The 12,518-nt window shown below is 37.8% G+C and overlaps 1 protein-coding gene across 1 annotated transcript in view; it reads right to left on the bottom strand.

Annotated features, from left to right (window-relative positions):
* SPATA6 (spermatogenesis associated 6) overlaps positions 1-12,518 on the bottom strand; it is a 148,140-nt gene that overhangs the window by 91,320 nt on the left and 44,302 nt on the right. The window contains 2 exon segments of the mRNA XM_060624031.2: positions 5,408-5,532; positions 6,561-6,602. Coding sequence (XP_060480014.2) covers positions 5,408-5,532; positions 6,561-6,602 — 167 coding nt within the window.

Here is a 12,518-nt window from a genome sequence, read left to right as displayed (position 1 = left end):
AATTACATCTATAAAATACTTTCACAGTAACATCTAGACTAGAGTTTGACGAAACAACTGGGCACCATAACCTAACCAAGTTGATGCATAAAATTAATCATCACTCCATCTCAAATGTCAGTTCCTCTATGATGTCTATAAGATGTAATTCATTCATTCAATTCAATCAAGAGGCATTTGAGTACCTACTCCATGCAAAGTACTGTGTGAATAGTTAAATTTAAAGAAGAGAAAGCCACAGATCCTGTTTCTATGGAGTTCACAGTCTAAAGGAGACTATCATCATCATCACCACTGTCATGATCTCCACAGCCATCATCATATCACTAACATTTATTGAGTGTTCTCTGTGCCAGGTATTGCTATAACCATTTACAAGGTTTCATTAATCCACCCAACAGCCTTATGATATCTTAATATTATAGTGCTTTGCTCAAATTTAGTCAGGTAGTCTGTGAGAGTGCCAGGATTTAATCTCAGATGTGATTGAATTCTTGCCACAGCAATGGGTTCAGGAAGACAGCCTAAGACTCAGACAGATGTCATAAGAATTCTGAGGAAGGGTACACTGTTGTCTGCCAGGACAACAAACTACTGATTGGAGTGTTTTATCCATCCACTTAAAAACACTGGATACGACTAGATTTATATCTGCCATTTTGCTGTTCAGTTTACACACATACCATGTATCTTTTGATTCTTCCATTCATTCTAGGGGTCTCACCTGTATATACATAGCTTAGTGGTCATCCTATGAACCTGTAAGTGTTCCACTCTGTTGATTATCCGTGTGTGGCTTGGGGAATACATTCAAAGACACAGCCAGATCTGTAGTTTCTACCGAGTTTCACTTTTTGCTGGGCTCGCACTGTCTCTCGTTGCATATGCATAGTTTCACAGTCAGCCAGGAATGAGTGGAGAGCTGACCTCAGCCCTCCCTTACTTCTCTGTGATATTGCTCCCTTACTTCTGTGAACCTTCTGGCAGATGGCTGCTCAATCTAACTGGAACAGCCTTCAGCCTATCAAAACTATGTGGTTTCTTCATCCATTTGCATCCAAATCCACATTTAGTTGGTGAAGACACACTGTTTGCCCTTAGGATTCTGACACCAATTCCCATGTGTGGGTTTTCCAACATTAGCAAGCAATTCTCTGTGACACCAGATAGGGGTCCTATAATTTAACTCAGTTCTAACACTACATGGGGATAGTATCAGATCCCACAGGTTAATGATCAGTCCTAAGAGACTGTACCCACCTCACTTCAGATGTCATCCCAACTCTAGGTTGTCACCTGTGTTTCTGACCAATCAGCTATAATTTGGAAGTCTCCATGCCCTTCTCCCCTGGTTCAATTAATTGGCTAGAGAGGCTCACAAAACCCAGGAAAATAGTTTACTGTTTACCAATTTATTATAAATGAATATGATAAAGGATACAGCTGAACATCCAGATGGAAGAGATTCATAGAGCAAGGTAGGTGGGAAGGGACATGGAGCTCCCATGCCCTCTCTAGGCACACAACTCTCGCAGCACCTGCCTCAGAAGTTCACCTAAGAGCTCTCTAAACCAAACCCCTATGGGTTTTTGTGGAGGCTTCAGTACTATATCCACAATTGATTAATTACTGGCCATCGGTGTTTTAATGCAATCTCCAGCCTCATATACCCTCCCCACAGGTCAGGGTGCTGAAAGTTCCAACCCTCTAACCACATGTTTGTTCTCCCTGGCAACTAACCCTCATCCTTAGGCTATCTAGGGGCCTTTCAAAAGTTACCTCATTAACATAACAAAACAAGTAAAACACCTTTATTGCTCCTACCACTTAAAAAATTCCAAGGGTTTTGGAAGTTCTGTGCCAGAAAAAGGATACAACCAAATATATATTTCTTAGATCAATGAAACAGAATAGAGAACCCAGAAATGGACCCACAAATGTATGGCCAACTAATCTTTCACAAAACAGGAAAGAATATCCAATGGAATAAAGACAGTCTCTTTAGCAAGTGGTGTTGGGAAAACTGTACAGCAACATGCAGAAAAATGAACCTGGACCACTTTCTTACACCATACAAAAATAAACTCAAAATAGATGAAAGACCTAAACGTAAGACAGGAAGCCATCAAAATTCTAGAGGAGAAAGTAGGTTAACAACCTCTCTGACCTCGTCCATAGAAACTTCTTACTTGACATGTCTCCAGAAGCAAGGGAAACAAAAACAAAAAATGAACTATTGGGACCATCATCTGGACAGTGAAGGAAACAACCACAAAACTAAAAGGCAACCAACAGAATGGGAGAAGATATTTGCAAATGACATTTCAGATAAAGGGTTAGTATCCAATATCTATAAAGAACGTATCAAACTCAACACCCCAAAAATAAATAATCCAGTGAAGAAATGGGCAAAAGACAAGAATAGACACTTTTCCAAAGAAGACATCCAGATGGCCAACCGACACATGAAAAAATACTCAACATCACTCATCGTCAGGGAAATACAAATTAAAACCACAATGAGGTATCACCTCATACCAGTTAGAATGGCTAAAATTAACAACTCAGGCAACAACAGATGCTGGCGAGGATGTGGAAAAAGAGGATCTCTTTTGCACTGCCAGTGGGAATGCAAACTAGTGCAGCCACTCTGGAAAGGTTCCTCAAAAAGTTAAAAATAGAACTACCCTATGACCCAGAAACTGCACTACTAGGTATTTATCCAAGGGATACAGGTGTGCTGTTTCGAAGGGGCACATGCACCCCAATGTTTATAGCAGCGTTATTGACAATAGCCAAAATATGGAAAGAGCCCAAATGTCCATTGACAGATGAATGGATAAAGAAGATGTGTTATAAAAAAAAAAAAAAGAAGAAGAAGATGTGGTATGTATATATACAATGGAGTATTACTCAGCAATCAAAAAGAATGAAATCTTGCCATTTGCAACTATGTGGATGGAACTAGAGGGTATTATGCTAAGCGAAATAAGTCAGAGAAAGACAAATATCATATGACCTCATTCATATGAGGAATTTAAAATACAAAACAGATGAACATAAGGGAAGGGAAGCAAAAATAATATAAAAGCAAGGAGAGGGACAAAACATAAGAGACTCTTAAATATGGAGAACAAACAGAGGGTTACTGGAGGGGTTTGGAGGGGCAATGTGCTAAATGGGTAAGGGGCATTATGGAGGACACTTATTGGGAAGAGCACTGGGTGTTATACATAGGGAGGAATCACTGGAATCTACTCCTGAAAACATTATTGCACTATATGCTAACTGACTTGGATGTAAATTAAAAATAAATAAATATTTTTTAAAAATTACAATATCACAGTCTTACTGCCCAAACCTGATTCCGACCCCTCTGGCAGCAGAGCTGTTGATTTTTCTGCCCAACCCCAGGACTGGTGAAGCTACAATTTCTCACTGGCCAAGTAGGGTATGGAAGCTGCCTCAGGCAAGAAGGCCACATGTTCCTGCCATTTTTATCCAAATCTTTAGCCATTATTTAAGTATAAACACTTAATCTGTCTTTTTTTTTTTAATTCCAGTTAGTTAACATACAGTGTAATATTAGTTTCAGGTGTACAATACAGTGATTCAACACTTGCTTATAACCTTAAACAGGCTTAATTTGTCTTAATTGCCAGTTTTCATTGTCCTAAAACTGGTGTTTATGACAATTTTGTCCAGTTTTATACTTATTTTGTATGGAGAGAGGAACAGTCAACCTCTTCACACCACCATTACCAGAAGTAATTATATGTATGTGTGTGTGTGTGTGTGTGTGTGTGTGTGTGTGTATATATATATATATATATATATATATATATATGTATGTATTTTTTGTCTTAGTAATCCAACATCTGAATGTATGTAAAAGTAACCCAAAGTAAATGAAGAAGATACCTATTAATGGTCCATACTTTTATGTTTATATTGTCAATTTGGTATAATATAGCCTTTTAAATTTCTTTCAAAACACCATAATTTTTTTTAAATGTTTATTTACCTTTGAGAGAGAGAAAGACAGAGCATGCATAGGGGAGGGACAGACAGAATCTGAGGCAGGCTCCAGACTGCATGCTGTCAGCACAGAGCCTGACATAGGGCTTGAACTCACCAACCATGAGATAATGACCTGAGCTGAAGTCAGATGTTTAACCAACTGAGCCACCCAGGTGCCCTCAAAACACCATAATGTTAAAATCAGATTTTTTTTTTTTCATTGCAGGCTTCCATACATTTGCTGAAACACTCTTTGAAGGTTTTTATAATAGAAGGTAGCTAACTGACACTGAAAATATCTCAAAGGAAGTATATTTTCATAGATTTACTAGTCAACTTTTACACTTCTAGCAAGCTGAAGTTGCTATTTCCAAGGACAGAGCATATCATAAATCTAGACCTACAGGGAAAACTATTTAATTCACCATATTGGCTCATATATCACCCCATTTCCCTTACTCAAACAACTTAAACATTTTATAAAATTAGTAAAAAAATGTTTGCCCAAATTATTTGAACCTATACATCTTTTGCTTTTTTCTTCTTTGAAATAGCAGGGTCTTCTCTCAGCTTCTCTAAGTGGAAGACATTTTCAGGGATAAAAATATGTGTAAATCACCCAACAAAAGTTGAACAGAGTTGGAGGAAAGGATGGAAGAATTGGCTATCACATTGTAGTTTTCACATTTAGTTATATGAATATATATTTCCATGACATGGACATACAACAATCTATCCAAACTCCTACTAATGAACATTTAAATTATTGCAATTTTTCACTATTATGAACCATGCTATCAGTGAACACCCCTAGAAAAACTCTTAGTATACCAGACAGAATACATCCCCCAGGTACACACCTAGAAGGCAACAGGCTATGAGAATCTTTGCCTTTATTAGATAATTCTGAACTGTGGTAGTTTTCACACTTCTGATATGGTCAGATTTTATTAAATTTTACCAATCTTATGGCTACAAAAATGAAATCATACGGTTTTTTTCATTTGGATTTCCCCATATGCTGATGAGATTCAGCACCTTTTCAAATGTTTATTGGTCATCCTTCTGAGGGAATAATAAAGAAAAGAGAAAAGAGAGGGAATGTGGGGAGGCAGGACGCAGGTGGCAGAAGGAAAAAAGAGAAATCTGAATAATACAAGGCAAAATAACACTTGTTAATTCTAGATGAAAGATGCATGGGTTCTGTTATATCATTTTCATTCAGATTTATGTTTAAAATAACATCATAATTTCATTAAAAATATGTTTTGAACCACATTAAACTTTGAATCAGTTCTTCACATTTCAGGTATTAAAGGCTATATGGTGCTTTTAACAGTGATCCCATATCACAAATTGATTCCAAAAATAGTAAGTAAGCACTTACTCGAAGGCCAGAAATCCTCCTCATGGTAACCTGGCGGTTTGAATCATGGTGTCCAGAAATTTGGTTTGGACCCGGGAACATGAAATCTCGTGTATTTTCATCATATGTAGACAGTGTTTCACCCACTACAAAAAAGATATACTATGACTCAAACTATAACAAAATATTCTATTCAGAAGCAAAATCATCAGGTACAAAAATATATAGGGCCTGATGCTTTACTGAAATATCTGCTTCATGTCATGTTTGTTTGTTTTCCTATGAAAGGAAAATTTAAAGCAAGTTATGTTAAATGGATTCCTTATTCAGAAATGTAGTACATAATGACATTCTCCTTTCCCTTTATAGAAGGGAGATGTTCATGTAAATTTTATGAGTACCTACATGTTTCTAGAGAAAAAAAGTCCTTGTAAACCTATCAAGTTGGTATGACATTTATACAAACCTGAAACTTAATTACTATCTCCACAAATTTTTTCTACCTTCCATTCCTTTCTACCTGACACTATAAGACATTACGTTACATGTTGGGAAAAAATGTAGACATTCTCTAGAATTTATGGTTACCTGAATTATGTATATATGTAATATTCAAAATCTTTAAGATTACTAATTTTCAATAACATATAGTTCTCCATTTTTCACATAAAATAATTATTTAAGGTAGATTTTTCCTATAATCATAGAAGTAAATAACAAAAATCAAGCCAGTCTCCATATTTTAATTCTACCTATCCCAGAGATTTGTAATATTTACTAAACAGTTTTTATTCCCCTCCATTCCTAGTAACAGTCAACACACAAAAAAAGGATAATTACTTTATCAACAAAAAAAATAGAGTTTGGGAAAAATCACAAAAACTCAGAAGTCGTTTTTATGAATGTCCCAAAATATGCTAGAATGATAGCATGTAATTTTCCATTTTCCATTATTACTATTTATTCAATCTTAGAACAATATGTTCAAATACTATTTATGTCAATCTTTCTGAATATATTATTTTCATCTATTGACATTTTACATTTATGGACCAATACTAGAAACTCAACATTGTTCTTAATTTGGGAAGGAGGGGAAAAGATGGTATTTTTAAGAAGCATTCTTTTAAATGGGTTTGCACATCAATTACCTTATCAAAATATAATACAGTACCTGGTGGAACTAGTTGAATCAACTCAAACAATGCAGTATCATCTGAAAGTTTAAAGAAAAATTTCCTTAGACAAATTAATAATAAACAAAAATTAGTTACTCTAATCACAAGTCTCTAAAAGTCAAAGTAATTGCCAGGTAGACTACATATACGTTTGTATCTTAGTATACTGTGGGTGAAAATATATATATACACATATGTATGTATACATATGTATACATATACATATGTATATGTATACATATGTGTATATATATGTATATGTGTGTGTGCATATATATATATATACATATATATATATATATATATATATATGTATATGTATATATATATTTTGGCTGCCATGTCTCTTAGGGCTTTACTATTGTATAGTGGAGATTAACCCTTCAACCTCTCTGGAGTTTTTCTGATTTTTTTTTTTATTTTTTTAGAGCAGTTTTAGGTTTAAAACAAAACTAGAGAGGGAAGTACAGAGATTTCCCATATGTCTCTGTCCCCACACATGCACAGCCTCCCTACTATCAACCTCACTCACAGGAATGGCACGTTTTTGTTTTTGTTTTTGTTTTTTTTTTACCAAGGATAAACCCCCATAGTTCCATCATAATCACACAAAGTCCATAGTTTACCTTAGGGTTCAGTCTTGGTGATGTATACTCTGTGGGTTTGGACAAATGTATAATGACATATTCCATCATTATAGTATCACCCATAGTATTTTCACTTCCCTGATTTTCCTCTGTGCTCTTGCCTATTCATCTCTCTGTTCCACTTCAATTTGCCCCCACAAGCAACCAATGATCTTTTCATTGTCTCCAGTTTTGCCTTTTCCAGAATGTCATGTAGTTAGAATCATATAGCGTTCAGGTTTTTCCCATTGGCTTCTTTCACTCAGTAACACACATTTCAGGGTCCTTCATGTTATTGATGGCTTGATAGCTCATTTCTTTTTCTTAAATGTTTACTTATTTATTTTTTTGGTCGGGGTGGGGGAGGTGGCACAGCGAGAGAAGGAGACAATCCCAAGCAGGTTCCGTGATCTCAGCACAGAGTCCAATGCAGGGCTCAAACTCACACACTGTGAGATCATGACCTGAGCCGAAATCAAGAATGGGACACTTAACCAACTGAGCTACCCAGGTGCCCTGATAGCTCATTTCTTTTAAGTGTTGACTAATATTCATTGTCTGGATATACCACCCTTTATTTATCCATTCATCTACTAGGGGGGCATCTTGGTTGCTTCCAAGTTTTGACAGTTATAAAAAAAGGCTTCTATAAACAAGCTTGTGGAGAAAGGAGTTCGGGTGGTGGAGGAGCAGGGAGACCTTCAGCTTGTCTCGTCCCTCAAATAAAGCAAGTTATCGAATAACTCTGAACACCCAAGAAATCAATCAGAGGTCTGAGAGAACAGAAAGTACAAATCTACAGGTAGAAAAATGACCACCTTCTGGAAGGAGAGAGTTTACTTGGGGGAGACATAGCTGTGGGTACAGAGGCTGTGAGGGAGCCTGCTTACAGAGGCTACTGCAAAGTATTATAAGCAGCAGAGTACAAAATCTGAACTTTTAGAAGTCCACCACCATGCAGGATGTGCCTGGATTAAAGGTGCTCAGGTGGCAAACCAGGGCAGAATCCCAGGAGTGACAGCATGGTCTGAGGATCCGCTGGGTCACAAGAAAGACGGGTCAGGCCAACCTGCTGCACTGTTCCCAAGCATAGGAGTGGGGACTCGGGCTGAGGGCAGTGAGCTAAGGCAGGGTGCTGGCTTTCTACTCTGTTTTGACATAAACTCTGAACCACTGCGGGGTCTGTGACTGCTTTCCTCACACTGGCTGGCAAAGGGCAAAAGCACAGCAAGATGCTCCCCCAGGGGAACAGCACGGGTCCCTGTGCAGGATTCCCTAAAATTTGTGTAGTTTTGAAACTTAGTCGTGTGCCTGAGATAAAAAAGCTCAGATCAGGCAGGGTGAACGCATGGTTCTCACGAAAACCAGGTACACAAGAGGGGTGACTACTCTTCTGTGAGGGTTTGTTGAAGAGTGGGAGGTGTGAACTTTGAGCTCCAGGGCTAGGGAGCTGTGCATCCTGTCCATCTGAACTGAAAGCCTTCAGGGAGCAAAACAGCGCCACCTAGTGGAGGATGGAGCCATGTACACAAAGCACAACCTCCTCCTTTTCACCCAGTCCCGGCCCATTTTCACTGAAACAAGTCAGCCTGAAAATTAGCGCAGAAGGTCGGTCCCCCAGAAGACCAGCACAAACAACTCAACACCAAGTCTACTGATCATAGAATGCTGCAAAGCTTCAGCTCTAGGGGAAACGGGATCTAACTTCCTTTTTACTTTCATCCCTTTTTATTATTATTTATTTTCTCAAGTATCTTCTTAGTTTTTCTCAAGTTCTTTTTTCTGTTATCTATTTTCCCTATTCTATTCTATTTTATATTACTTATACTTTTGGATCTAGATTCTTTTTTTTAAATGTTTATTTATTTTTGAGAGAGAGAGACAGAGCGCGAGAGGGAGAAGGGCAAAGAGAGAGGGAGACACAAAATTCGAAGCAGGCTCCAGGCTCTGAGCGGTCATCACAGAGCCTGATGCGGCACTCAAACCTAACCCATGGACTGCGAGATCGTGACCTGAAGTCAGACACTTAACCAATTGAGCCACCCAGGCACCCCTAGATCTAGATTCTTTTAACAAGCAGAACAAAACACACCACGGATCTAGTTTTTTGGTTTTTGTTTTTGTTTTTTTGTCTTGGTTTTTTTTTTTCTTTCTTCTATTCTTTTCCGGACAAAATGATGAGACAGAAAAATTCACTCCAAAAGAAAGAACAGGAAGTAGAACTCACAGCCAGGATTTAATCAGTACAGATATAAGTAAGATGTCTGAACTAGAATTTAAAACAATGATTATGAGAAATAAATAAATAATAAACAAGTAAAACAATGATTATGAGGATACTAGCTGAGCTTGAAAAAAGCATACAAGACACCAGACAATCCCTTTCTGCAGAGATAAAAGAACTAAAATCTAGTCAGGCTAAAATAAAAAATGGTAAAACCAAGATGCAAACCCAAATGAAGGCCATAAAAATGAGGATGGACGAAGCAGAGGAGCAGAGTAATACAGAAGGTAAAATTATGGAAAATAATGAAGATGAAAAGAGGGAAAGAAAAGTAATGGATCACAAAGGTATACTCAGGGAAATCAGCAACTTAGTAAAATGTGACAAAATTCATACAGAAGGAATCCCAGAACATGAAGAGAGAGAAAAGGCGGCAGAAGGTTTATTCATAAAAATTATAGCTGAAGATTTCCCTAATCTGAGGAAAGACACAGACATCAAAATCCAAAAAGCACAGAGAACTCCCATTAAATTCCACAAAAGCAGACCATTGCCAAGGCATACAGTCAAATTCACAAAATACACAGACAAGGAAAGAATCCCAAAAGGAGCAAGGGAAAAAAGTCCCTAACCTACAAGGGAAGAAAAATCAGGTTCACAGCAGATCTATCCACAGAAATTTGGCAGGCCAGAAAGGAGTGGCAGGATATATTCAACATGCTGAATTGGAAAAATATGCAGCCAAAAATCTTTATCCAGCAAGGCTGTCATTCAGAATAGAAGGAGAGATAAAGACTTTCCCAGACAAACGAAAACCAAAGAGGTTTGTGACCACTAAACCAACGCAGCAAGAAATTTTAAGGGGGACTCTTTGAGTGGAGGAAAAAGACCAAAAGCAACAAAGACAAGAAAAGACCAGGGGCACTTGGGTGGCTCAGTCAGTTAAGCGTCCTACTTCGGCTCAGGTCATGATATCATGGTCCATGAGTTCAAGCCCCACGTCGAGCTCTGTGTTGACAGCTCAGAGCCTGGAGCCTGCTTCAGATTCTGTGTCTCCCTCTCTCTCTGACTTCCCCGGTTCATGCTCTGTCTCTCTCTGTCTCAAAAATAAATAAACATTAAAAAAAAAAAAGAGAAGACCAGAGAATGCCACCAGAAACACCAATTCTATAGGTAACACAATGGTACTAAATTCATACCTTTCCATAATCACTCTGAATGTAAAAGTTCTAAATCAAAAGACCTAGGGTAACAGGATGGATAAAAACACAAGATCCATATATATGTGTGTATGGGTGTGTGTGTGTGTGTGTGTGTGTGTGTGTGTGTGTGTATACATACATATATATTCCCCCTAGCAGAAAACCAACAAGGAAACGATGTCTTTGAATGGCACACTGGACCAGACAGACTTAACATATATTTGGAACATTCCATCCTAGGGGCATGTGGGTGGCTCAGTCAGTTAACCATCTGACTCTTGATTTCAGCTCAGGCCATGATCTCATAGTTCATGGTATCAAGAACTGTATCAGGCTCGGTACTGACAGCATGGAGCCTAGTAGGCTCTGAGCAGGGATTCTCTCTCACCATCTCTACCCCTCCCCCATTCATATTCTCTCTCTCTCTCTCTCTCTCTCTGTCTCAAAATAAATAAATAAACTTAAAAAAATTAAGAACATTCCATCCTAAAGAAGTAGAATACATATTATTTTCTAGTGCCCATGGAACATTCTCCAGAATAGATCACATTCTGGGTCAGAAATCAGCCCTCAACAAGTACAAAAAGATTGAGATCGTACCATGCATATTTTCAGATCACAATACTATGAAACTTGAAATCTACCACAAGAAAAAAATTGGAAAGCCCTCAAATACATGGTGGTTAAAGAACATCTTATTAAACAATGAACAGGTTAACCAGGAAATTAAAGAAGAAATAAAGAAATATATGGAAGCAAACGAAAATGAAAACATGACAGTCCAAAACCTTTGGAATACAGCAAAGGCAGTCCTAAGAGGGAAGTATATTGCAATTGAGGACTATCTCAAGAAGCAAGAAAGGTCTCAAATATACAACCTAACCTTTTACCTAAAGGAGCTAGAAAAGAAACAGCAAATAAAGCCCTAGTCAGCAGAAGAAGGGAACTAATAAAGATTAGAGCAGAAATAAATGCTATGGAGAGCCTTTCCCCTACAGTGAGGAATGAGACAAAGATGTCCACTCTCCTGATTACTATTTAACACAGTACTGAAAGTCTTAGCCTCAGCAATCAGACAACAAAAAGAAATGAACAGCATCCAAATTGGCAAGGAAGAAGTCAAATTTTCATAATCTGAATAAAACATAATATTCTATGTAGAAACCTGAGCAATTCCTATCAAAATAACACCAGCATTCTTCACAGAGCTAGAACAAACAAACCTAAAATTTGCATGGAACCAGAAAAGCCCCTGAATAGCCAAAGTAATCTTGAAAAAGAAAACCAAAGCATCACAATCCTGGACTTCAAGCTGTAATTATCAAGACAGTATGGCACTGGCACAAAAACAGACATGCATATCAACGGAACAGAACAGACAACCCAGACCCACAAACGTATGGCCAGCTAATCTTTGACAAAGCAGGAAAGAATATCCAGTGGAATAAAGACAATCTCTTCAGCAAGTGGTCCTGGGAAAACTGGACAGCGACATGCAGAAAAATGAACCTGGACCACTTTCTTATACCGTACACAAAAATAAACTCAAAATGGAAGAAAGACCTAAATGTAAGACACGAAGCCATCAAAATCCTAGAGGGGAAAACAGGCAAAAACCTCTTTGACCTTGGCCACAGCAACTTCTTACTCAACACGTCTCTGGAGGCAAGGGAAACACAAGCAAAAATGAACTATTGGGACCTCATCAAAATTAAAAGCACAGCAAAGGAAACAATCAGCAAAACTAAAAGTCAACCAACAGAATTGGAGAAGATCTTTGCAAATGACATACCAAATAAAGGGTCAGGATCCAAAATCTATAAAGAACGTATCAAACTCAACACCCAAAACACAAATAATCCAGTGAAGGAATGGGCAAAAGACATGAACAGGCACTTTTCC

This window comes from Panthera onca, chromosome C1 (assembly GCF_046562875.1).
Source record: "Panthera onca isolate mPanOnc1 chromosome C1, mPanOnc1 haplotype 2, whole genome shotgun sequence".
Lineage (NCBI taxonomy): Eukaryota > Metazoa > Chordata > Mammalia > Carnivora > Felidae > Panthera > Panthera onca.
This window is presented reverse-complemented; position numbering and strand designations above follow the sequence as displayed.